Genomic DNA, 27515 nt, shown 5'->3' with positions numbered 1-27515 from the left:
ATGTTTTTCTTGACAACTGTCTCCATAGAAGGAAACCCATGAAGCCAAGGATTTCTGTCCGTTTTTCATGGCTGTGTTCTCAGCGGTGAGAACTGTATCAGGCCCAAAGTTAGTGTTCAACAAAACATTCGTTACGTGAACACCGGGAGCAGCAGAGGCGTCCCAGAAACCTTGCACAGTAAGGTCCTGGTTTAGCTGCTGCCGTTCTCCATGCCAGCCCTTAGAAACAAAACAAAGTCATGCTCCTCCGTTCCCGGATCGATAGCTATCGGGACTCCAACCTTGCAAGATGGGATGATGCTTTTGTCGCCTCTCCGTTAGCTGGAAGCGGGGACAGAAGGTCGCTCCCCGCCCTCGAAATCAGCCGGGCGGGGGGGGGGGGGGGGGGGGGTGGAGCCGCGGCCCCGGAACGTCAGGTTCCCACCACCTGCACTTGAAGCCGTCGGAACCTTTCTGCCACGCCTCCGCGTGCGGCGGAAGGACTTCGGGGGCGCCCTTAGAGCGGATTGGGCGGAGCTTCCGGACAGAGCGGCTTCCGGACAGAGCGGCTTCCGGGCAGAGCAGCGTCGGGCGGGACCGGTGAGTCCTCGGGTGGAGGCCCGCGCAGAGCCGAGGCGTGGGCCGGCTGCCTGGGGAGGCTGGCGGCGAGAAGGGCCTTCACTCCCCGGGCCGGAGGCTGACTGCCCTGACCGGCGTCCTAGGGATGAGGATGTGAGGGAGTGCGCGGAAGAGGAGGGCAGTTCTCTGTGGGAGCTGCGGGGAAACCTCTGGGGAGTGTCCCTCCTGCAGAGCGCGAGTTTTGGGAACTGTGATCCTGGGTTCGAGTTTGCGACCTGCCTCCAGCCATGAGGCCTCGAGAGAGTTACGAACCACTGATCCTCGAGTTCCACACCTGAACCACGGGACAGTGATCACCCGTGCCTGTCTCACAGCGCCGGCTAGGATCAGGTCTGAGGACGAGCTTCCCGAGTTGGGTGTCTGGTGCAGATCTTGGTTTGCAGGTAGCATTCTGAGCTCCTGTGACAGGAAGCACACCAACAGGCTTACGCTGGGCTTTTCTGGGCTTGGATTCCCAGGAAACAGATCAGTGATATTTTAAGAAGAGGGAATATTAGGAAGTTAGTTACAGGAGTTGAATGACCTAGGGGTCACCAAGTACATCTTTCTCCAGGATGCATTGTAAGCAGCCAGCTTCCCTTCGAACGTCTGCAGTCGTGGGGAGCTTCCTACCTGTCCTGTGCCTGAAATTTCCCGTCGCAGGCAGCTCTAATGAAAACAAACGTACTTGTATGCAGTGAGCCAGAAGTGTTCCCACTTGCAGTTTCTACTCATTTTGTTTCCGAACTTTCAGAAAATTCAGTATCAAAAGTAAAATACATTTTGATGTGATGGATGCCAGTAGCCACTTTTTAAAGAATTTGAGTTTAAAAACATTGAAAACACTTGCTTGGAGAATCAAAATGTTCAATTTATTCACTGTATGTTATGTTACTACGCATCATTAAACCTACAAGGGCATCAACATAGTTAGCTGTCGAAATAGTACAGAAGTTAGAATTAATCATTTCTCTTTACTTCAAGATGTTAAAGTGGATCACCAGATTTCCTGAAACAAAAGAGTCTCTTTCAGTGCCATAGAGTGGTTAATTCAGCGAGAGACTCTGAGCTTTAGTAAATAATATCTAATTATTATAGGTGCCACATAAAACAGTGATGCCATAAAAACAGTGTACAACTTGTCAATAGATTTTAATTCCAGAAGTCCATTTATAGGTCTGTTCTTCAAATTCTTAAATATCTGTTTTAGAAACAATAATATAAAAGGAGGGTAAGGTTTTGGTTATGGTCCTCATTATAAAAATTTATCTTTGACTCTGCCAGCAATGGGATTTGTTTTGTCCTTAATGTCCTGGCACTTAGGATTCCTTTGAGCCTTCATTTATGCACAAAGGAGGCTGAGAATGAGAGTGTGGGGTAGGGAGGGAGATTTCATTGGGGAGGGTGGAGGTGTGGATGTGGTGGGATGTTTATTACTTGGTTATGGTTAATAGGTTCCCCCTACTACCTGTTTTGTCCTTGATTATTAAAGAAATGAAGGTTTGTATTGAAAATACAGAAATGAATAAAGAAGCAAAAAAACGAATCACCCTTAATCCAGTCATACAGATGAAACCTATTTATTGAATTACTAAATTTTTTTCCTTTTAATAGTTGAGATCTGTGTAGGTTTAATAGTGTGTCATTTTTTTGAATTATGAGCCATAAGCATTTATCATTTATAAATAATAAATTTCATTTAAAAACTTGATTATGAAACAATTCACACGTACACAAAGATGGAGGGGTAGTACAATAAATCACCATATTCATCATTCAGCTATAATAATCATTAGTTGTAGCTAATCTTGCTTTATCTATACCCGTACCCACTTCTCATAATCCATGGTACTGTCCTATGACACATCTATAATGCATTTGTGTTTTTTAAAAATTATAAAAGATACTTTTATTGGTGCCAAATTTGTGTGTAAATATTTTTAGTCTTTCTTGGGGATGGGGAAAAAGTTCCATGAGGATTTTGTAAAGTATTTTCACCCAACAACAATTATTGAATAAATTTCAAAGAATATAAGATGACCTTGCATTCTGTTTTTTGTTTTTTTTTTACTTTGTATGTTTACTTTCCCCTCTTTACTTTTCAAATTTAATTGTATAAAAAATGTCATTCAACAACAAAACAAATATTTTTAGGAAATTTACAATGTAATGATTTTTATAGGATATTGAATAATATAATACATTTAAGAAAAAATGGATGAAGAACCTGAAAAAACTAAGCGATGGGAAGGAGGCTATGAAAGAACATGGTGAGTAGAGCATTATTACAATGTCTCTCTTCTCTTTTAGACATTTTCAAAAAATATTTTTTAATTGATTTTTAGAGAGAGAGGAGGGGAGAGGGATAAAGAGATAGAAGCATCGATGAGAGACGAAATCATTGATTGGCTGCCTCCTACACGGCCCCCACTGGAATCGAGCCCACAACCCGGGCATGTGCCTTGACTGGGAATCGAACCGGCAACCTCTTAGTTCCAGGGTTGACTCTCAACTGCTGAGCCACACCAGCCAGGCATCTTTTAGACATTTTTTTACAACTTAATTAAAGTATATTTTACAAAGGTTAAAATTGAACTGTTTCCAGTGTGTGAGTGATTTTTAGAAAATTTGTTCAGTTGTGCATTCATCACCACAAATCAGTTTTAGAACATTAAAAATTTTTTAGAGAGAGACATCGGTTTGTTGCTGCACTCGTTTATGCATTCATTAGTTGTTTCTTTTATATTCCCTGACCGGGGATCGAATGCAACCTAGTTATACTGGGATAACACTCCAAACAAATGAGCTACCTGTCAGGTCCTAGAACATTTTTTACCATCCCAGTAAGATCCCTCCTGCCCACTTACAGTTAATTCAATTTATGCCTCTAGCCCTAGCCAACCACTAATCTACGTTCTGTCTCTATAGATTTGCCCTTTCTGGACATTACATGTAAATGTAATAATATAATAGGTAGTCATTTGTGTCTGGCTTCCTTTCACTTAACATACTGTTTTTCCTACTAGGCCAATAGTTCACGTGGTTAGAGTGTTGTCCTGATATGCCAAGGTTGCAGGTTTTTTTGTTGTTTGTTTTTGTTAATCTGAGGATATTTTTTCCCACTGATTTTTTTTTTTTTTTTTTTAGAGAGAGTGGAAGGGAGGGAGGGGGGAAAGAGGGGGGGGGAGAAACATTGATGTGTGAGAGATACATCGATTGATTGCCTCCTGCACATGCCCTGACCAGGGCCTGGGATTGATCCTGCAACCCAGGTACGTGCCCTTCCTTGACAGGGAATGCAACCTTTGACCCTTCAGTGTACGGACCAATGCTCTAACCACTGAATACACCGGCCAGGGCAAGGTTGCAGGATTATTCTTGGGTCAGGGCACAAACAAGAAGCAACCAATGAATGCATAAATATTTGAAACAACAAATAAATGTTTCTCTCCCTCTTCCTTCTTCCCTCTCATCCTCCTTCCCTTCCTCCCTTACCTCTTTCTCTCCTTCCCTCCTTCCCTTCCTCTCTCCCTTTCTTCCCCTCTCTCTCTAAAATCAATTTTTTTTAAATGCTATTTTCAAGGTTCATTCATGTAGCATATATCAATAACTCATTCTTTTTTATTGGAGAATAGTATTCTATTGTTATACCATATTTTTATTCATCCATTCATCAGTCGATAGACATTTAGATTGCTTACAATTTTTGGCTGTTATGAATAATGCACCAGTGAACATTTACATACAGATCTTTATATGGACATATGTTTTCATTTCTGTTGGGTTAATAAATTTTTAGCTTATCTTTTTAAACAAGTAATTACTGCTTATAGGGAGATTCTTAAAGAAGATGAGTCAGGATCACTTAAAGCTACAATAGAAGACATTCTCTTCAAAGCAAAGAGAAAAAGGTATGTAAACTTTTTTGTAGGTATGTTACAAAAGCTAAAGTATATTTCTTTAAGCTTTTCTTGTGCACCTATACCCACTCCTCAGTACTTAATTTCACCAGTGTTTCCAGGAATCTGACCTGTAACCTGAACAGGGGGAAGGAACCAGCAACCTAGTACCTCAGCAGGGAAATGGGTCTTTAGGGACTTTCCAGAATGCCTATAATTATGTGGCTTCCATAAGTTAATAATTTACTTTACTAAATAAATGCAGGCTAGTTGAAACATTGTATTGATTTGGGGGGGCAGTATATGGTAGTCCATTAAAATGTTTGCATAATTTTAACAGAGTATTTGAGCACCATGGACAAGTTCGACTTGGAATGGTATGTTATTTTTTCTTTTACTGGTACAGAGCTATTTTGGGGTTAAGAAGCATTCTGGCTTGATAGAATAAACAAACCTTTTAAAACAACATATTAAAAAATATATATAGACTATGTGAGTACTAAATGCCATTTTTACTTCTTGGTCAAAAAAGTATTTGAATACTGTCCTTCTTTGTGTTTTTTTTTTTGTAGATGCGCCATCTTTATGTGGTAGTAGATGGATCAAGAACAATGGAAGACCAAGATTTAAAGCCGAATAGACTGACGTGTACTTTAAAGGTAAAAGAAAATTTTTTACATACAATCTTTTGTCCTTTTTTTTTTGAGTTAATACAAACTATAGCTATGTATAAGTGCTACCAGATCATTTAGAAAATGATACACTAAAATAGCTAATTGTAGTAGTCCCCCCTTAGCCTCAGTTTCAGTTACCACGGTCAACAACAGTCTGAAAATATTAATTAGAAAACTCCAGAGAAAAAAGTTCATACGTTTTATTTACTTAATCCTCACCTGAGGATATATTTGTATTGATTTTAGAGAGAAAGGAAGGGAGGGAAAGAGAGAAAGACATGGATGTGAGAGAGAAACATCAGTCGGTTGTCTCCCGTATGTGCGCACCACAGCCAGGGATTGAACCTGTTACCTTTTTAGAGTTTGGGACAATGCTCTAACCGAGTCACTGGCCAGAGCTAAATTTTATCATTTTTTATTTAATATTTTTACTACTGAACATTTTTTGAAAATCTAATAACTTAAAAATCATGCTGGATAAATAGGCTTCCCAAAATATGTTCCCTGTGGTTGTTATTTTGCTCTTACCTGGTATTTCCTTTTGTTTTATTTGAACAGTTGTTGGAATACTTCGTAGAGGAATATTTTGATCAAAATCCTATTAGTCAGGTATGTAAATAAGTGATGGAATTCATAATTAGATTCCTGATATTACTGCCAAATAGAATTTATTTTTAAAACATTGGGCATCTGTTCTATGAATTATTAAGTGATTCAGACTGTGTACCAGTTTTTAGTATATTTGTCAATGAAAAACAAGATAGCACTAAAAGTTAAATTATGTACAGTGAACTCATAGCTAAATTTATGTCTAAAGCATCATGAAAAAAGGTTTCTCACATGTTACTACTTTTGTAATTACTAATTTATGTTAGTGTACATTCTTACCAAAAAGTAATTTCTTAAATTAATAATCCCTTTTGTTTTTATTTTTAGATTGGAATTATTGTGACAAAGGGTAAAAGAGCTGAAAAACTGACAGAACTCTCAGGTATGCATAAAATTACCTTTACAGGACTCAAGGATTTGGCTTTATTTACTCTGCCTTGTAACCCTATTCAAAAGGTTGCTTAGGAAGTAAAATTAGATCTTCTGTATGTTCTCTATTAAATTTGGTATCAAACATGAACTATTTGTGTGTGTGTGTGTGTGTGTGTGTATCTTTATTTTTTTTTAATCCTTACCTAAGGATATATATTTTATTAATTGGTTTGAGAGAGAGAGAGAGAGAGACATTATTGGTTGTTTCCTCACCAGAGATTGAACCCACAACCTGGGTATGTTCCAGGGCTAAGATGAACTGTTTTATTTATTTAAAGTATATTTTTATTGATTTCAGAGAGGAAGGGAGAGGGAAAGAGAGATAGAAACATCAATGATGAGAGAGAATCATTGATCAATAGCCTCCTGCACGCCCCACACTGGGGATCGAACCTGCAACACAGGCATGTGCCCCGACCAGGAATCGAACCATCATAGGTCGATGCTCAACCACTGAGCCACATTGGCCACGTGGTGAGTTTTGATTATCATCCTCTCTAATAAAATGGTAATATGCAAATTAACCATCACTCCGCTACATAAACCACGCCCACCAGCCAATCAGGACGAGTATGCAAATTAACCCCAATCCAAGATGGCTGCAGCCACAGAGAGCAAGGTTTCCCAGGTAACAGAGTAAGCCAAGCTTTCCATAGCCGTTGCAGGCCTAAGCCTCCACTCAAGCTACAAAGTTTCAATTATAGAAGGTAAACAAATTCAAACAAATGGCGGCAAAATGGAGCTTGAGAGAGCAGGCCAGGGTTGCCGCCGGCAACAGGGGAAACAAAGCTTTCCGCACACCCTGGCCGGGCTCACCCACTTAAGGCTACAAAGTTTCAATTGTAGAAGGTGAATTAACTGCCACAGAAATGGCTGCCGGAGCCCCAGGCTTGGCTCCGCTCCAGGCTACAAAGTTTCAATTGTAGAAGGAAAATAAATTCCAGATACCAGGGCCTCCCCTTGGGTTGCCAGGGGGCGTGGCCAGCCTGCAAAACAGGCCCCTCGCTCAGGCTGCCCCACACCCCAAGGGAACCTCCACCCTTATCTGTGACACCCTTCAGGGCAAACCAGCTGGCCCCCACTCCTGCACCAGGACTCTATCCTGTCTAATAAAAGAGTAATATACAGATTGATCATCACTGCAACACACAATATAGCTGCCCCCATGTGGTCAAAGATCCTGCCCCCATGTGGACACAAGATGGCCACCACAAGATGGCCAGCAGGAGAGGGCAGTTAGGAGGCACCCGGCCTGCAAGGGAGGGCAGTTGTGAGGGACCAGGCCTGCAAGGGAGGGCAGTTGAGAGGGACCAGGCTTGCAAGGGAGGGCAGTTGGAGGTGATCAACCCTTCAGGAGAGGGCAGTTAGGGGTGACCAGGCTGGCAGAGGAGGGAAGTTGGGGGCAAACAGGCTGGCAGGGGAGCAGTTAAGCATCAACCAGGCTGGCAGCAGAGTGGTTAGGGGGTGATCAGGCTGGCAGGCAGAAGCGGTTAGGGGCAATCAGGAAGGCAGGCAGGCAAGCAGTTGGGAGCCAGCAGTCCTGGATTGTGAGAAGGATGTCCGACTGCCCGTTTAGGCCCGATCCTGGTGGGATCGGGCCTAAACGGGCAGTCGGATATCCCTCCAGGAGTCCCAGATTGGAGAGGGTACAGGCTGGGCTGAGGGACAACCCCCTGCTGTGCACGAATTTCGTGCACCGGGCTTCTAGTTATTTAATATGAAGACAGTGTTAAAATAGGAGAAAATGTCTAAAGAATACTATATTTCATTGAATCTCAAATTTCATCATTTGTGAGGTACCATCAAGAAGAAAACACCGCCCGGCTAGAGTGGCTCCATTGTTTGAGTGTCGTCCTGTGCACTGAAAGGTTGCCAGTTCAGTTCCTGGTCAGGGCATATACCTGGGTTGTGGGTTTGATCTCCAATGAGAGCATGTGATGTTCCTCTCTCACATCAATGTTTCCCTCTTTCTCTCTCCTTTCTTCTCTCTAAGCATGTCCTCTGGTGAGGATTTAAAAAAAAGAAGAAGGAAACACTAGCAATTAAACTTTGACACAGGTCATTGATACGTGACTTGTTCGTATCAGCTCTTAGTGATTTAATGTGTTTCTCAGCCATTCTAAAGAATTTGGCAGTTTGTCCTCCCTTTATTTGTATTACTTGGCTTGAGATGGAGAATTTTTTCATTGATGTTATTTCCATAACAGAAGATAACACAGCTTTGTCTATTTGTGGAAATCCTCCTTAAGTTTTGTAAAGCTCTTGGGCTTTTCCCCTGAAGAAAAATGTAGAATTGCAGACATTCTTCTATCAATGAATTTTTGCTTCACTAGTAACAAATTTACACCTCACTGCTCTGTGCCATGTCTTTCAACATAAAGATTTAACCTTTTGTATTAATAACCATTCTAAAAAACACTTTAAATCACAGTTAAACTTGATATGAATAGCACAATCAATGTACATAATGCAGTTGAAGCAACAACACATCGATAGCCATTCATAGGTTTCCACATGCTGCGTGGCTGCCAGTGATGGTAAGACACATCATGATTTCAGAGATATTAAAATGTGAACATATGTTAGTCTTAAAAGTGATGAAATAGGGAAATAGTAAAAGTAAAAAGTTATGCACTCTAGGTTAATATTATTTAAAACGTGTGCTAATAGGTAAAAAGTGATTTGTACAGCAGGTCCTTGAATAACATCAAGTTCAGCATTATTTCATTATAGCAGTGATGAGATGCTGTAGGAGCTTAACTCTTGTTTATATCAATTAGTAAAGTCAGTCTCATTTACATTGTTTTGTTTAAAGTCGCAGAACTGCCGAAACTGGTTTGGCTCAGTGGATAGAGAGCGTCGGTCTGCGGACCGAAGGGTCCCAGGTTCGATTCCGGTCAAGGGCATGTACATTGGTTGCGGGCACATCCCCGATAGGGGTTGTGCAGGAGGCAGCTGGTCGATGTTTCTACCTCATCAGTGTTTCTAGCTCTCTATCCCTCTCCCTTCCTCTCTGTAAAAAAATCAATAAAATATATTTAAAAAAAAATAAAATAAAGTCGTAGAACTTATCAACGACATTAGTGTGGACTTACTGTATTTTATTTTAGTGTGAAGTGAGACTTTTTATAACAAACATCTCTCATAAATGCAAGTTGCTAAAAACATAAGTTGAAAGGATTCTGTTTTTTAACATAAATATGAAAATTTTGGGAGAGACATAAATTCCCTAATGTATAAATAGAATTTTATTAAAAGTAAATTAACAGGGGATACACTTTGTTAACTATATGATTGTCTAACAACTATGCTGTACACCTGAAACTAATGCAAAATAATATTGAATGTAAACTAACTAAAATAAATAAAATTAAAAAGAAATAAAAGTAAATTATTCCATTTCTATTTTAGGAAACCCTAGAAAACACATAACGTCTTTGAAGAAAGCTGTAGATATGACCTGCCATGGAGAGCCATCTCTTTATAACTCCTTAAACATGGCTATGCAAACTCTAAAGTTAGTGTTTTATATTTATTACATATTTGATCTCAAAGTGTTTTGAAAAAGTTGTTGAAAAGATAATATGTTAATATGTATCTATATAAACCCAGCTATAATGAAATCATTAAGAGAAATATGTAATGTCATTTATGATGTTTAGTGTGGTGTTTATATTTAATTGGTGAGGTTTTAGAAAAATATAATTAAAATTGTAGCAACATTAGTATTACAAAAGAAATATGTTGTTGAAAAATTATTTTATTGAAAATTAATTGTATATGGATTTTAATGTGGTATAATAATTTGAGTTTTTTGTATATTTATTGCCTTTTATTAGCTTACTAGAGGCCCGGTGCACAGATTTGTGCACCAATGGGGTCCCTTGGACTGGTCTGTGGAGATCAGGCCGAACCTGGCTCTCCGGCATCCCCCGAGGGATCCTGGATTGCTAGAGGGCACGGGCCTCTAGTATGCATATACGATCTTTGGTTAATCTCTTCCCCCTCTTCCCTCTGAGATTCATCAGTCTGTTCCATGTTTCCATGCCTGTGGTTTCCGCTCTTGTGTTGAACGTCTGCCCCTGGTGGTCAGTGTACGTCATAGCTACCGGTCGGCTGCGAACAATTGGCTGGTTGGCCAGTTGCTTAGGCTTTTATGTATATAGATTTTGTAATCTGTAAATTAATAGCACTCTTTTCCAACAAGTTCAACTATATGGAATATAACTTAGACCCAAGAGGAAGTATTCAGTATAGTTAAAGCTCATATATTTTGTCCCTGGCTAATCTGTCCTGACTCAGGTTTTTATACCTTTATATAATAGACTAGAGGCCCGGTGCATGAAAATTCATGCACTGGAAGGGGGTCCCTCAGCCCGGCCTGCCCCTTCTCACAGTCTGGGAGCCCTCAGGGGTGGGAGGCGACCCGGCGATCAGGGGAAGGCAACGCCCCCTCATACCTCTGTTGCTGCCACTGCTGGCAGCGCAAGCCTTGGCCGGCCCTGGTTATCTGAGCCTCGGGGGGCCCTGGGTGGGTGGGCAGCCACCATCTGAGGCTTGCCTGCACCTCGGGCCGGCCCTGGGCGGCTGGGCAGCTGCCATCCAAGGCTTGCCTGTGCCTCGGGCCGGCCCTGGGGGGCTGGGGGGCTGAGGGGACTGGGGGACTCTGGAGGCAGGCGAGCGGAAGCGGCCTTGCCACGTGCCTGCTGTCCCGGTGAGGCTGAGGGGACTGGGCGCCATCATCTTGTGGCTGTGGGCACTGCCACCTTTGAGGGAGTGGCAGTCAAGTAGCATATTCCCTCTTATTTGCTGTGGGAGCTGCCATCTTTGAGGTGGGGCAATCAATTAGCATATTCCCTCCTTATTGGCTGTGGGTGCCGCCATCTTTGCAACAGCATGAGGGTCAATTAGCATGTTCCCTCTTTATTAGATATGATATTTTTCTAGTTTCAAAGTAGATGAGAAAGTAATATGTGTAATAAAGGTAGGCACCGTAGCAGCATCCACAAGTGAAAGCTAAGAGCCTAATATGGAAGATATAAGCAGGTAGGCTATAATTAACTGATAAAGTTGCTCCTAAAAGCATAGAAATCTCTATTTAGTATAGGGGATAACTGCTTATCACATCTTAAAAGTCCATAAGCCATCATTTAATTAAATGGTTTATAAAAATTAATGTTTATTATGATAATTATGACTGAATCACCCTGAACTTTAAAAAAGAAGTACATTACTGTTGTCAGGCCACATGTATACACCTTAAAATTGATCCATATGGTATTATTGTACTTTCTAATGTACCATTTAGATTTTGTATGAAACTAATCTACTGGAATATAAGATTCATGATGTCAAGGACCTATGTCAGTCTTGTTTATCTCTCTATCCACAGAACTTAAAATAATTTTCAATTCCTTTTGCAGTGTTGAAACAAATGAGATATTCTGTAGTCTAAATTTATAAACCATGAATACTGTCCTTTTTGGGTAAAATTTTCATTGGTATAATTTGTTGTACCAAATTGGATTGTATTTTATCTTTCTTTAGACACATGCCTGGGCATACAAGTAGAGAAGTCCTAATCATCTTTAGCAGCCTCACAACTTGTGATCCATCTAATATCTATGACCTAATCAAGGTAGATACAATAATTTTATAATCACAACCAAAATTACAACTCTAAAGAAAATTCTGTAGTGAATTTATTACAAGTTTTCAGAGCATTCTGTTTATTTTTCAAACATTAATTGTTCAATGCTCTTTTTTTCTTCCCCCCAAAACCATCCATTTCCTTGGATTTTATGAAGACCCTAAAGACAGCTAAAATTAGAGTGTCTGTTATTGGATTGTCTGCAGAGGTTCGGGTTTGCACTGTACTTGCTCGTGAAACTGGTGGTATATATCTAGAATCTTCAATATTTACTCATAATTACTATGTAAGAAGTAACAAGCTATTACTTAAATTAGGATGTTTTAGCCTTTTTTAAAGCTTTAATTAAACAATTCATGTCCTGAAGTCCAAAATATGGGTAGTCATTTTAAATATATCATTGATTCTGTTGATATCTCAAAATGCAAGGAATTTTCAGAAAGTATATCAATGTGCAGAGGCTGTATAACTCTTGAAAAGCTAGAAATTTCATTATATGTAATACTTTGTAAAGATCTTATAACTTGACTTTAATTAAATGGTAATTATAATTATTCCTAGAGAAGTCAAGTAAAGATATTATTTAAGATTTTTGAAAAATGATAATTTAACTTAAATGTGTTTATAGAAATACATAGAAATTATGTAATTCATTGTTCTCTCTGGAAAGCAGATTTTATTTTATTTTGCTTTTTATCTTGTTAGGCACATACCATGTTATTTTAGATGAAAGCCATTACAAAGAATTGCTAACACATCATGTTAGTCCTCCTCCTGCTAGCTCGAGTTCGGAGTGCTCACTGATTCGTATGGGTAAGTGTTAATTTTAAAATAGACATTTAACATATATATTTTTTTTGGCTTAAACTAGACTTTCTATTTTCATTTGCACAAGTTATTTTAACATTTAATTATAAAACTCAAATGTTTTATAATTAGAGAAAATTATGCTGTTGAAGCAATTTTGGAAAATAGAGAGATATAAAAAGAAAATTAAAACCATTTGTAGTCCAATCACTCAGAGAACACTACTGGCTTTCTTTTATTGTTACAACGGAGTGAAATGTATAAAGACACTGCATTTATAGAAACATTTTTATACTAGGAAATTTAACAAATAAGCTACAAAACCCTCAGTACTGTTTGATCAAAGCTGTGTCATACAAATTGAAAAGACACAGAAGGTTGTAGGAAGTTACATCAAATTGCTCAATGTGATTTTTTTTCAGGAGACAGAATGATGGGTTTTGCATCATGTAAAAAAAATTGTTTTCCTTTATTTTCTAAAAATTTTATAATAAACACTTATTACATTTATATTTAAAAAGATACAATTTTTAAATATAAGAAGAATCTCCTTGCTTAATATGCATTTTTTTTTTTTTTTTTACCTGTAAGTGAAAATGGAATGCTTTTCTGCCTTGTTTTGAGGCATTTATGGTGCTGGTCAAGAGCTCTTTCCTATTTCCTCATCTGTAAAATGAGATTAATATCTATCTTGTGATTTGCTAGGATTGAGTTAATGCAGATGAAGCATTTAGAATAATGGTTGATATAAACACCCAGTACATTTTAATATATTTTTATTGATTTTAGAGAGAGGAAGGGAGGGAGAGAGATAGAGAGATAGAAATAGAATCATTGATCAGCTGCTTCATGCACACCCCCTATTGGGGAGCAAGCCTACAACCCCGGCAGGTGTCCTCCTCGTTCATGGGCCGACACTCAGCCACTGAGACACATCGCCTGGGCAACACTCAGTACATTTTAGATAGTATGTTGGCTAATCTTTTTTGATATGATACATTTTTTAGCCCATTTTAAAGTTATTGTTTAATCTTATAATAATTTTTTCTTCAAATTAATTTATTAGAGCCATTTGGGAATATCAACCCATTTTCTATCACCTGATGTAAATATTTTTTCAGTTGGTCATTTACCTTTACTTAAATTTGTTTTGATATGTACATATATTTAACATTTTAAAAAAATATTTTTTATTGATATTTTTACAGAAAGAAAGGGAGAGGGATAGAGAATTAGAAACATTGATGAGAGAGAAGCATCGATCAGCTGCCTCCTGCAAACCCCCCACTGGGTATGTGCCCACAACCAAGGTACATGCCCCCGACCGGAATTGAACCTGGGACCCTTGAGTCCGCAGGCTGACGCTTTATCCACTCAGCCAAACCGGCTAGGGCTTAACATTTTTATATAATAAAATATCTTTTTGTTTATGGTTTATGCTTTTCTTGGGTTTGTCTTCAAATTGAAAAATATATGTGAAAAGCACACTACATGTGTTTGGATATTCCAAAATTTTTTTTTTTTAATTTAATAAATCTTTATTGTTCAGATTATTACAATTGTTCCTTTTTTTCCCCCATAGCTCCCCTCCACCCAGTTCCCACCCAACCCTCTGCCCTTACTCCCCCACTGTCCCCATCCATAGGTGTACAATTTTTGTCCAGTCTCTTCCCACACCCCCCACTCTCCTTCCCCCCACCCCCGAGAATTGTCAGTCCACTCCCTTTCTATGCCCCTGATTCTATTATATTCACCAGTTTATTCTGTTCATCAGATTTTTTATTCACTTGGTTTTTAGATTCACTTGTTGATAGGTATTTGTTGTTCATAATTTTTATCTTTACCTTTTTCTTCTTCTTCCTCTTCTTACAGAATGCCTTTCAGCATTTCATATACTGGTTTGGCAGTGATGAACTCCTTTAGCTTTTTCTTATCTGTGAAGCTCTTTATCTGATCTTCAATTCTGAATGATAGGTTTGCTGGGTAGAATAATCTTGGATGTAGGTTCTTGCTATTCATCACTTTGAATATTTCTTGCCACTCCCATCTGGCCTGCATAGTTTCTGTTGAGAAATCAGCTGACAATCGTATGGGTGCTCCCTTATAGGTAACTAACTGTTTTTCTCTTGCTGCTTTTAATATTCTCTCTTTGTCTTTTGCTCTTGGCATTTTAATTATAATGTGTCTTGGTGTGGTCCTCTTTGGATTCCTTTTGATTGGGGTTCTGTGCACTTCCTGGACTTGTAAGTCTATTTCTTTCACCAGGTAGGGGAAGTTTTCTGTCATTATTTCTTCAAATAGGTTTTGAATATCTTGCTCTCTCTCTTCTTCTGGCACCCGCATAATTCGGATGTTGGTACACTTGAAGTTTTCCCATAGGCTCCTTACACTATCTTCATATTTTTGGATTCTTTTTTTCTTTTTTCTTTTCTGGTTGAGTGTTTTTTGCTTCTTTGTATTTCAAATCTTTGACTTGGTTCTTGCGATGTTCTAGTCTGCTGTTAGATCTCTGTATAATATTTTTTATTTCAGTCAGTGTATGTTTAATTTCTAGTTGGTCCTTTTTCATATCCTCAAGGGTCTCACTAAGTTTACCGGCCTTTTCTAGGAAATTTTTGAAAAACCTTATAACTGAGGTTTTGAATTCTATATCCAGTCGTTTGCTTTCCTCTATTTCTTTCGTTTGTGATCTCTTTCTTTGTCTCTACATTTTGGCTGCTTCCCTGAGTTGATAGAGTGGCTTTGTGTGCTAGGTGTCCTATAGGGCCCAGTGGCTCAGCCTCCCCCATTACCTAAGGTGGACACTCTTGGTGCACCCCTTTTTGTGCTGTGTGCACAGTCTTGTTGTAGATAAGCCTTGATTGTTGTTGGTATCACTGGGAGAAATTGACCTCCAGGTCAATTGGCTGTGAGGATCAGCTGTGTCTACGCTGGGAGAACTTCTGTGCTGAAGACACCCTTATGAGACAAGACTTGCAAAAGCCTCTGTGCTCAGCTTAGATGGGGCGGAGTCTCAGGGCGGAGCATACAGCATTGACTTCCTGTCAGTCCTGCCCTAATAGACCCCTGGGTCTCAGTGTCCTGCAGTAATCGCTGCATGCACTTCTGAGAGAAAGCCACCCTTGAGTTTCGCCCGCTGCCAGATAGTCCAGTTTCTCCCCGAATGAGTCTGGGTCCCCAGAGTCTCTACCGGAACTGGAGTTCAGAGCAGTCAGGAGCTTTTGTCTCCCTCCCGCTTGAGAAAGCCAGCTAATACTCAGTTGCCCGCCCTCTCCGCACACGCACCTCCGGACCTCTGCCTTCCGCAGTTCCTCTGAGTCTCAGTGTGCTTTTCTCTTTCCTGACATTCCAGTTTCACCCCGTATGAGTCTGGGTCCCCAGAGTCTCGCCCAGAACTGGAGTTCAGCAGTCGGGAGCTTTTGTCTCCCTCACACTTGAGAAAGCCAGCCGCGTACTCAGTTGCCTGACCTCTCCGTGTGCGTGTCTCCGTACCTCATCCTTTTGCATCTCCTCTGAGTCTCAATGTGCTTTTCTCTTTCCTTATAGTTGTAGAATTTCCACTTAGCCAGCTTTCCTGTGGTTCTGGATGATGTCCGTTTTGTCTTTTAGTTGTAGTTTTGAAATTGTTGTGTGAGGCAGCAGTTTAGGTGGTTACCTATGCCGCCATCTTGGTTTCTCTCATTCCAAAATTTTAAACAGAGACATATATTTTTATATAAATTCAAAGTAGATTAAGCAATAGATTCCTCTATTGTGTCAGAATCTACTTAAAAATTACATTTTCTTCTTAAAAAGCAGTATGTGTTATTAAATTAGAAAATATAGATATGAACTTGAGAATCTGAGGCCATATGTGTGGACAGATCTGTCTCCCATTTCCTCCATTTTAATTTTTCTTGTAAACTGGAATTACAGTCAGTTTGATAATGCTATATTAAACATACCCAAAGGCAGTAAAGAGAACTTTTGTACAACTTTGTGGTCTTTGTGGTCGGAACATTTTTAGTTTCTGGTCCTAGAATTTTGTTATTTGCTTGGAAAAAGGAAGTAATACATTTTCTTCTATGAAGGATTTCCTCAGCATACCGTTGCTTCTCTGTCTGATCAAGATGCAAAGCCCTCTTTCAGCATGGTGTAAGTAAAAACCTGAAACTGTCAGTGATGATGTTTTTATACTTTTAATTCCCTTCTATAAGTTACAAATGAAAAAGATGGGCTTGAAATTTAATGGCTTTTGTAAAAGATTACATTCTATATAGCTGTAAAAAGGAGTGAGAACTATCTCTCTATACTCCTATGCAGTAATATTTAGGATATATTACTAAGTAAAACAAGATAGAGAAAAGTGTATAGTATGCTACCAGTTATCTAAGAAGAGGGAGGAAATTAGAGTAGATTTACATACTTGCTTATATTAATAATAAAAATAGTAATGGAAATCAAAAGGGAAAACTAAAAAATGTTTACCTAGGTTTGTGGAGAAAGGCAAAGAGATAGATCATAGACTTTTCTGAGTATACCTTGTTTTAACTTTGGAGCTTTACATTTTACATAATTGTAAAACTACGAGTAAATTTAAGAAAGTAATTTTTAAATATTACAAAAAAGACTGCTGTCTCCAGCTATAAAGGTGTAACAGGGACTGGATTTACCCTCTTGCCTCCTGCCAGAAAACCAGACAAAATATATAAAACAACAGTTTTCAGATATTGGAAACAGTGTAGATAAGAATCCCTAAAAGAAGGGAAACAAAAGATATGGGCCCTATGATTGCAGTTCACTGTCTAGAGAGAATTTCCAGGCTGCAGTATAGGAAAGGAAAACCCCCCTGAGCCTGGAGGTCTTGCTCAGTTGAAGAAACCAAGTTCAGAGTTTGGGGAGGCTGAAATGGCTGTTATTTTGTAGGACAGAGTACTAGAGAGTAAAGAGCTTCACACAGCTCTCAAGATCTACAGGGACTTCCCCATGAGTCACTGTGGGCAAATTCCTGGGGCTATGGGAAGAGCCAGTGGACAGGAGCAGGCAGGACAATCCCTAGAGCTCACATGGGGCAGGGAGTAGTTTATGTCCCCACCAGTAAGTTTGGAGAGACCTCTTAACATAATAAGCATTGAACAGAGTCCACAGTAATGGAACCAAATTAACACTAGACTAACAGCTGCTCTGGGCAGCCTAACAAACTTAAAAGCAAGTCTTGAACAGATCAAACTATTCCAAGTTACTTACATATATTTCAGAAAAAGCCTACCATACTTAAGGGAATACAAAAAAGTCCACCACCCCAAAGCAAAATTCACAATGTCTGGCAGCCAGTCAAAAATTACCAGGCATGCAAAGAAGTCAGAAAATACCCATAATAAGGGGGGGAAAAATCATAGAATGGAAACATATCCAGAAATAACACAATCAACAGAATTAGTAAACAAAGTGTTAAAAGATAGATAGATAAGTATGTATGTATGTGTATATTCCATATGTTCAGGAAAGTAGAGAACAACATGAGCATGATAAGAGACGTGGAAAGTAGGGGGGGAAAAACCCAATTCAGATTTCTAGAGATGAAAAATACAGTTTGTAAGATGAAAAATATAACAGCAAATTAGTCACTGAAGAAGAAAAGATTAGTAAATTCAAAGACATTAATGGAAACTATTCAAAACAAAAATGCAGACAGAAAAAAACCTTCAAAATGAACATAAGTGAAACAATTGAACCTCAAAATGAACATAAGCTATGAAACAATCATAAGATTTTAAAATCAAGGTAGCATACTTCCTTTTGCTCTAACTTTTCACATCTTTATATATCATGTTTTTAAGGTAATGTTTTTCTCCCCACAGGCATTTGGATAGCAATACTGAGCCAGGACTTACATTAGGAGGCTATTTCTGCCCACAATGTCGGGCAAAGTATTGTGAGCTTCCCGTTGAATGTAAAATCTGTGGTAAGAAACCAACTATTTTTTAATTCAGCAAACTAATTTTTAATAACCTCTCACCTATATTGCTGTTAAAATAGATGTAAGTATTAAGCTCTGCCTATGTTTCTAGATTTAATGTGAGAAGAGAAATAAATTACTTTTTTACTTTATTTATTTATTTATTTTTAATTATTTTTTGTTGAAAGTAGTACATATGTCCCCTTCCCCACCCCGCCTGCCCCCATTGACCTCTTCTGGCCCTCCTCTCGCTCCCCACCCGCATTCCCCCAGACTTTACCACTTTATTGTCTGTGTCAATGGGTTATGCATATATGCATACAAGGTCTTTGGATGATCTCTTCCCACCCACCCACCCTCCCCTTCCCTCTGAGATTCCATAGTCTGTCTTTGCCTGAGGATATTTTTTTAAATTGATTTGAGAGAGAGAGAGAGGAAAGGCAGGGAGAGTGAGAAGCTTGACCTACTGTATGCCCCGACTGGGAGGGAACCCACCACCTAGGTATGTGCCCTGACCCAGGAAATGAAACCACAACCTTTTTGTTGTACAGGACAATGCTCCAACCAACTGAGCCACCTGGCTGGGCTAGAGTACTTTTTATTGAGTGCCCAGTACTCCATTTCTAAGAACAAACACGGCATTCCAGAAGAGTTTCCTGATTCTCTTTCTGAACAAAGCATATTTTTTCTTATTTATTTATTTATTTATTTTAATTTTTTAATTTTTATCTTTTTAAATTTCTTTATTGATTAAGGTATTGCATATGTGTCCTTATCCCCCTATTGCCCCACCCCCACCCCCCACTCATGCCCTCACCCCCCTGTTGTCTGTGTCCATTGGTTAGGCTTATATACATGCATATAAGTCCTTTGGTTGATCTCTCCCCCTTACCCCCACCCTCCCCTACCTTCCCTCTGAGGTTTGACGGTCTGATCGATGCTTCTCTGTCTCTGGATCTGTTTTTGTTCATCATTTTATGTTGTCCATTATAATCCACAAATGAGTGAGATCATGTGATATTTAACTTTCTCTGACTGACTTATTGATTGGCTGCCTCCTGCACGTCCCCTACTGGGGATCAAGCCTACAACCCAGGCATGTGCCCTTGGCCAGAATCAAACCCAGGACCCTTCAGTCCGCAGGCTGATGCTCTATCCACTGAGCCAAACCAGCTAGGGTGAGATCCTTCCTTTTTACAGCAGCGTATTACTCCATTGTGTAGATGTACCAGTTTTTTAATCCACTCATCTGCTGATGGGCATTTAAGCTGTTTCCAAATCTTAGCTATTGTAAATTGTGCTGCTATGAACATAGGGGTGCATATGATTGGTGTTTCTAGTTTCTTAGGATATATTCCTAGAAGTGGGATTACTGGGTCAAATGGGAGTTCCATTTTTAGTTTTTTGAGGAAACTCCATACTGTTCTCCACAGTGGCTGTACCAGTCTGCATTCCCACCAGCAGTGCACGAGGGTTCCTTTTTCTCTGCATCCTCGCCAGCACTTGCCGTTTGTTGATTTGTTGATGATAGCCATTCTGACAGGTGTGAGATGGTACCTCATTGTTGTTTTGATTTGCACAAAGCATATTCTTTAAAGGAAATGCAGCAAGTCTGATAGACATTTTTGCAACTCTTAACTTCATAAAGTAAATATATATAAGAAGAATGAGGAATTAAATTAATAGAATTGTAGAATTTTATTTTATTTATAAGTGACCAAATAGGCAAAGAGTGGTCACACACTTAGTGACAGAACTAAGACTCCATCTATTCTGGAATCTCCTTTTATGGCCACAGGTAAATTGAAGAAATGAATAGTTGCAATTGGAAAAAAACACACTTGAAAATACTTAGCCTCAGTTATATCATTTGACAGTTCAGCCATTGTCTTTATGAGGTTTGGGCTATTAATATGTCTCTCTGCTGTCATGTCAGGTCTTACTTTGGTGTCTGCTCCCCATTTGGCACGGTCTTATCATCATTTATTTCCTTTGGATGCTTTTCAAGAAATCCCCCTAGAAGAACATAATGGCGAAAGGTATATGCATTTTGATTAATTTATGTTATAAGGTAATGTTTGAATACATTGTTACTACATTTTAGTTATATTAACCTGGGAAAAATTATTTCTAACTTTAAAAAACAAGATATAATGACTTGATTGGTTATGACTGAAATGACTCATTAATTAGATCTGGATCTCCAGAAGTCTATTTGTTTCCCTAAACCCATGTATGTGGTATACTAGTATACCAGCTCTCCAAAAAGAACAAAGAAAAAGCCCTGATTTTTAGCATTTGCTAATTTCCATCGTGTAAAACTGGAGAATTTATCCAGAAGGTCTAATGTCAGAATAATATGAAAATAAAGAAAAGATCAAATGAAGAGTAGAAGATAAATAGTTCAAGGGCATTTTCTATTAAAGGACAGAACTTTCTGGATTGAGAGGCCTATAGAAGGAAAACACCCACACTAAAGTATATAATTGTGAAATTTCAGCATATGAAGCAAAATACAAATTCTAAACATTTCTGGAAAAGAAAAATTAGGTCACATAATCTGGAATTAAAAATATTTGGCTTCTCATCAGTAACATTGGATGCTAACAAGGAGCAATTTCTTTCAAAATGTATAGTGAAAACTATTACTAATCTAAGTTATATATCCAGTCAAGATATCAATTAAATGTAGGTAGAATAAAGGCATTTTTAGACTTGTAAGGTCTCAAAAAGAGATTTTCCAAGGTAGTTGTAGAAGAGATGCTTCAAAGGAACAGGGAATGAATGAAAGAGAATAGGAGTATCTAATTCAACATTGGCTAAGGAAAAGCCTACGATGATGATAAAGGGAAACCCCAGAATGTCTCTTGTGTGTCATGTGTCATGTGGAGAACGATCAGTCCAGTTTGGAGAAGGTCAAAATGTTCTAGGAGAAATGTCACCAAGCGGACAAAAGCTATATAATTCCTGATGTGGTTGCACATAATGAGAGGATTTTTAGTATTCTCAGGGAAAGGTTGGGGCTAAGGTAATGGTAATTCCAAAGAAAACTAAGCTTGTGAATAACTATAATAATTAACTAGGAAAAAATGTTTTTAAATGATTTTTAAAATATATGTTTTTATTGATTTTAGAGAGAGGAAGGGAGAGAGAGAAACATCGATCCGCTGCCTCCTGCATGCCCCCTACTAGGGATTGAGCCCATAACCCAGGCATGTGGCCTGACCAGGAATGAAATCAGCGATCTCTTGGTGCATGAGATATGCTCAACCAACTGAACCACACTGGTTAGGGTGAGGAAAAAATGTTTTAAAGAGAGGAAAAGTTATATTATACGTCTCAACTGAATGTTTATATAGTCATAATAAACTAAATATTTAATATTGTTCTACCTAAGATGATTTAACTACATAGAATTGAGAATGACATTAGTTATACATGTACATGATGTTGGTTCAAGAGGGTTAAAAGAGAATTAAATTCTCATCTTCCGTAGTAAGAGGTTCATAGCTAATGCCTATGAAAAAACCAGGAGATAGCACTATAAGCATAGGTAACTATCAGACAAAAGTTTTGAAGGTGTTTGCTCTGGGGAACTGGAAATGAAGTGTGGGGTGAATAGGCAGGGAACTGTTACTTTTTTTGTAATAAGTTTTGGGAATTATTAACTCTAAATCATTCCTTGAAAATTAAGCCTGTAAGCATCTATTATATGTAATAAATTAACTCCTTTCCTGTTTATCTAGAATTGTACCAGCTGTCTATATCTTTGGGAGGGGTGAAAAATAGTCACTTAAATAATTTTCTGTAGGGTTTAATTCCCTTGTATAATCCCAATTGAGGAAGCATCTTTAACCTTGATGAGAATAAAAGTACTTTTTTTTTTTTTTGCTGCTTTTAAAATATAACACTTATTGTTTAGATGATTTGGTACAGAACAGCTTTTCTTCTCATTTTGAATTTGGAAATTCTATACAGATGAATACAAAGAGGAACAAAAGTACCAAAACCAAACTTATGATTCTGTTCATGTGGCATAAACCACTTTTATAGATAACATGTTGCAGTAATTTTTAAGTTCCCTTTAGAAAACATGAAATCTACACATTTATATTGCCTCCTGTTTAATGCATGGGCTGAAATCACTAGGATCCACTTCCTTCTTGAAGAAAAGTAAATTTTTTTTAAAGTACGATTTTGGGCTGACTGTTAGATGACTGGATTTACCATGGAATTTCTTAAATTACTGGTATTCTTAACTCTTTCTTGTAAAAGTCATGTGTAAATTAATTGTAAGTAAAATTACTTATTAATTAATTACTTGTTAATGAGCTTTTGCTGAACTATTTTAATGAGTTAATTCTAAACAAAATGATTCTTAAACTTTTTCAGATTTTGTTATGGATGTCAGGGGGAATTGAAAGACCAACATGTAAGTTTATGTACTTTCTAAATATTAAGTATTGTACAAGAAATATTTTAAGTTTTCAGTAGATTATTGAAGAGCAAACTCCTACCAGGTTATTCCTCAGAAGTATAATAATAGGTAGAGATAAAATGGAGCACAATAGTTTAAACATTTGTTTGTCATTCTGCATTCTAATTTTGCTACAAAGATATTGTATTACTTTAAACTGTCTTCAGTTTGCAAGCTAAACTGCATTTAGTTTGGAAATAGTAAATATTTTTTCTCTGTATTGTGCTTTAAGTGCTGCCATAACACATTTTGAAGTGAAGTTACCACTTAAGATGGCCACAGATCAAAGGTTATTCCCCCATTTTGCCAATAAGAAAATATTTTTGAATTTTTTGAAAGGGGCCAATTTGAATGTATAAACTTATATAAAGACACAAGTAAGATAGATAATTGTCTAGTTTTAATTTTTTATTAATTTAGTTGCTTGTTCATATTTAAAACAATGCATTATCTATATATATAAAAGGCTAATATGCAAAGTGTCCCCTTGGGAGTTCAATCGCTTGCTATGACGTGCTCTGACCACCAGGGGGCAGCTTGGAATGAAGGCCCTGATCAGCCCTGATCGCTGGCAAGGCCTAGGGACCCTACCCGTGCAAGAATTGCGTGCACCAGGCCTCTAGTAAACTATATAAAAAGTTAGTGGGAACAATTGCTTGTGTATTCTACTGTCACATTTCATCAAACAGTTTTATTAAGTTTTACATGCCTCTTTGATGTCAGTAGCTTCATCCTCACTGGACTCACTTTTTGAATTGTTCGTTTGTTTTTAAATATATTTTTCTTGATTTCAAAGAAGAAGGGAGAGAGCTCAGAGATAGAAACATCAGTGATGAAATCAATGATCATTTGGAAAGCCCCCTACTGGGGATCGAGCCCAACCTGGGCATGTGCCCTTGACTGGAATCAAACCTGGGACCCTTCAGTCCACAGACCGATGCTCTTACCCTCTGAGCCAAACCAGCTAGGGCATATTTGACAGTTTTACTTCTATGCTGTTTAAGATTTAATGATTTTTGAATCTGTGTATGATGCTGCTCTGGAAGTTTTACCCAGTTAAATAATTTACTAATTAATACTAATAGAATAATGAGTTTTTTCTTTTTATTTGTCCCACATGTGTCTTTTGCCATATTCTTTAGTGGTTTAAAAGGGTAATGTAACTTTTGCAATTGTGAGGTCATTACCGAAGGAATAACTAAATCTGTGTTATATTGTTGTGCTTCTCCTTTTTAAAAAAATTTATTTAATTTTACTTTATTTTATTTTTTCATCATCATTTATCCCCCCATACCCTCTTCCACCTCCACCCTCCACCCCCCATAGTGCTTATCTTTTTAATTGAACCAGTCAGATGACCTCTCTAAGCATTCAAAACTAGTGCTAATTTCAAGCTTGTGTCTTCCCAAATAGTTACTTAAAATGAAATAATTGAGAGTGTCCCATAATAGAAGGGACTTTAGGTCTCAAAGACAAAGTTATTTCTTCATTTCTAAGGAATATTTTTGGGGAAAAATAGTCACCTTAGATTTGAAAACATATAATACATTGGAAGAAATAATGTACATGGGGAAAAATTGATAAGAGCTGTAAAAGAGCAAAGCACTTTTAGTGTCTTCTAGGTATGCTCTGCTTACGTTTAGAAACTGCTTTTTAAATTTACTTTTCTTCTTTTCACTGCAGGTCTATCATTGCACTGTGTGCCAAAATGTTTTCTGTGTGGACTGTGATGTTTTTGTTCATGACTCTCTCCACTGTTGTCCTGGCTGTATTCATAATATTCCAACTCCTTCAGGTATTTGATTCCAGCATATAGTACACATTGTATGTGTTAAAAAGAAACTTGCAACTGTAAACAAAATGATTCTTTAGAAGAAGCTCCAATTAAAACATGAAAAGCAGTTCAAAAGGAAAATCTGACTTAAGAAACTTTTTTGCTAAGAAAATGTAATATTTTATTAAATTTTAAAATTTGTGTCCTGCCACAGAAATCCCTGGAATTCAATAGTAGTTCTTTTAGTTAATCTTGTTTTCTATTATTTTGAGTTATAATGTTTTCTTTTTTAAAATAATTCTTTATTGATGAAAGTATTACATATGTCCCCTTCCCCCCATTGAGTTACATCATTATATTTATAATTTATAATTTTCAGTGATTTAGTTTTATTGATTTTTAGTATAAAAAGAAATTAAGTATAAGTGTTAATTCAATGTAAGATAAAAATTAATCAGCCCTGGCCGGTTTGGCTCAGTGGCTAGAGCATTGGCCTGCGGACTGGGGGGGTCCCAGGTTCGATTCCGGTCAAGGGCATGTACCCTGGTTGCGGGCACATCCCCAGTGGGAGGTGTGTGGGAGGCAGCTGATCGATGTTTCTGACTCTCTATCCATCTCCCTTCCTCTCTGTAAAAAATCAATAAAATATATCTTTTTAAAAATATAGTTATGAAATTAATGTCTATTGATATATTTGGGTTTAAATCTCTCATCTCACTTTATGTTATTTTAACTATTCCATCTTTATTTTTCTCTTCTTGCCTTTTTTGGATTGATTCTTTTATACTATTCTAGGTTTTTCTTCAACTAGCTTGGAAATTACATACTTTATTTTTATTCTTTTAGTGGTTACCCCAGAAATTACAATCCGCATAATTTCTTAACTTGGGACCTCTGGCGGGGGGTAGGGGGTGGGAATAGATTAACCAAAGAACTTATATGCATATATGCATAACCCATGGACACAGACAATAGTGTAGTGAAGGCCTGGGTGGGGGGTAGATGTGGGCTAGAAGAGGTCAATGGGGAAAAAATGGAACATCTGTAATACTTTCAACAATAAAGATAATTTTTTTTTTTAAAGTAGAACCTGAGGCAAAGATGAAAGTATTGTTCCTTTATTTGGGAGGTGCTGGTAAGTGAGGGTAGGGCAGAAAAAGGAAAGAGGTTGAGGTCATGTCGATTTCTAGTCAGAGGCACCTACCTGTGCTCTTGTGTGCAGGAGGCAACCAGTTGATGTGTCCTTCTTGTATAGATGTTCTATCTCTCTCTTCCCCTCCCTCCCTCCATTCCACTCTCTAAAAATCAATGAAAAAAATATCCTCAGGTGAGGATAAATAAATAAATAAATAAATAAAATTGATTGTGATGATGATTGTTCAATTCTGTGAACATGCTAGAAACCATTGAACTATACACTTTAAATGGGTGAATTGTATGGTATGTGAATTATCTCTATATATAAAAGGCTAAGTGACCGAACGTCCATCTGTCCAACCACCCGACTGGCGACTGGCCGGTACATGTGACACGCACTGGCTTGACTCGCGCATGCGTGATACATATAATGCTCTCACTGCCACCAATCCCACGCGTGTGTTTTGATCTGTCACTGTCAATCCTGAATTTGGTTGTTTTTGTTGACATCTGAAGCTGAAAGAAAGGCATCTTCGACAGAATATGTCTGAAGACCAACTATTGGCACAACGTACCTCTGAAGCTGGCTAAGTACTGTAGTGTTTGGAGATGTTTCAGACAGTTGTCTCTTAAAAGAAATATGAGATCAGAGGATTTTGCTTCTAGCAAATGGTTAATAAAACCTGGAGATGGCAAACTAGATAGCAGTTTTCATTTAGGAACTAGAGGTTTGGTGCCCAACATTCGTGCACTCAGTGGGGGAGAGGGGTCCCTCAGCCCAGACTGTGCCCTCTCGCGGTCCAGGAGCCCTTGGGGGATGTCCGACTGACGGCTTAGGCCCGTTCCCTGGAGGGAGCGGGCCTAAGCCGTCAGTCGGACATCCTTAGCGCTGCGGCAGAGGTGGGAGTGGCTCCCACTACCACCGCTGCGCTTGCTAGCCGTGAGCTTGGCGCCTGCATTGAGCGTCTGCCCCCTGGTGGTCAATGTGCATCATAGCAACCTGTCGTTCTGCCATTCAGTCGATTTGATTATTATCTTTTTACTAGTAGCCCATTTGCAGGAAGAATCCTGCAAGCGGCCACGCGGCCGCGTGCGCTGCCACTGCCGCCGCTTTTGTGGCCGCCACACCTGCACCCGCTCACTGCTGCCGCCTACCCCGTTCCGCCCCGCACTGCTCTGCCCCGCCCCGCCCCACCCCGCCTGGGCTTTCCCTCTGGCAGCCACCTTGCTTTCGGCTTTTCCTCCCTCTTCCTTCTAAGTTGTCTTCAGTCTTCACTCCATCCTCCCTCAGTGTATGCAAATTAACCGCCATCTTTGTTGGGTAATTTGCATACTCGCCCTGATTGGCTGGCAGGCGTGGCTTTGGCTGGTGGGTGTGGCTTGGGCGTAGCGAAGGTACGGTCAATTTGCATATTACTATTTTATTATATAGGATGGATATTATTGAAATCCCCCGTGAAATGATTTGTAATGGATCTATTATTGAAACTACCTTTGGAAATAGTATATATATAGATAGTA

General features: G+C 38.7%; 1 protein-coding gene across 4 annotated transcripts; it reads left to right on the top strand.

Moving 5' to 3' along the window:
* Positions 1-515: 515 nt before the first annotated feature.
* On the top strand, positions 516-26737 carry GTF2H2 (general transcription factor IIH subunit 2). 4 transcript variants are annotated; one of them, XM_079795060.1, is made up of 16 exons: positions 516-579; positions 2780-2867; positions 4431-4508; positions 4837-4873; positions 5069-5155; positions 5729-5779; positions 6107-6161; positions 9623-9728; positions 11759-11849; positions 12019-12106; positions 12567-12674; positions 16739-16802; positions 18509-18612; positions 20543-20645; positions 22999-23038; positions 24767-26737. In XM_079795060.1, the coding sequence occupies exons 2-16, from the start codon at positions 2812-2814 to the stop codon at positions 24884-24886; spliced, it is 1188 nt and encodes a 395-aa protein (XP_079651186.1). In that variant the 5' UTR covers positions 516-579; positions 2780-2811; the 3' UTR covers positions 24887-26737. The 4 variants fall into 4 exon arrangements, with proteins under 4 accessions (XP_079651186.1, XP_079651189.1, XP_079651187.1 ...); XM_079795063.1 differs by lacking the exon at positions 516-579 and adding an exon at positions 590-711; XM_079795061.1 differs by lacking the exon at positions 516-579 and adding an exon at positions 590-948.
* The last annotated feature ends 778 nt before the right edge of the window (positions 26738-27515 follow it).

This window comes from Cnephaeus nilssonii (assembly GCF_951640355.1).
Source record: "Cnephaeus nilssonii genome assembly, chromosome: 2".
In the NCBI taxonomy this organism is placed as follows: domain Eukaryota; kingdom Metazoa; phylum Chordata; class Mammalia; order Chiroptera; family Vespertilionidae; genus Cnephaeus; species Cnephaeus nilssonii.
Note: the sequence above shows the minus strand (reverse complement) of the source record. Positions and strands in the feature narration are given on the sequence as shown.

Excerpts from the sequence above, each read along its gene's own strand:
- GTF2H2 (XM_079795060.1), top strand. The coding sequence starts at position 2,812 with ATGGATGAAGAACCTGAAAAAACTAAGCGATGGGAAGGAGGCTATGAA. Across the intron at positions 4,509-4,836 it reads TTCAAAGCAAAGAGAAAAAG|AGTATTTGAGCACCATGGAC; the intron begins GTATGTAAACTT and ends TAATTTTAACAG. Across the intron at positions 6,162-9,622 it reads AAAACTGACAGAACTCTCAG|GAAACCCTAGAAAACACATA; the intron begins GTATGCATAAAA and ends TTTCTATTTTAG.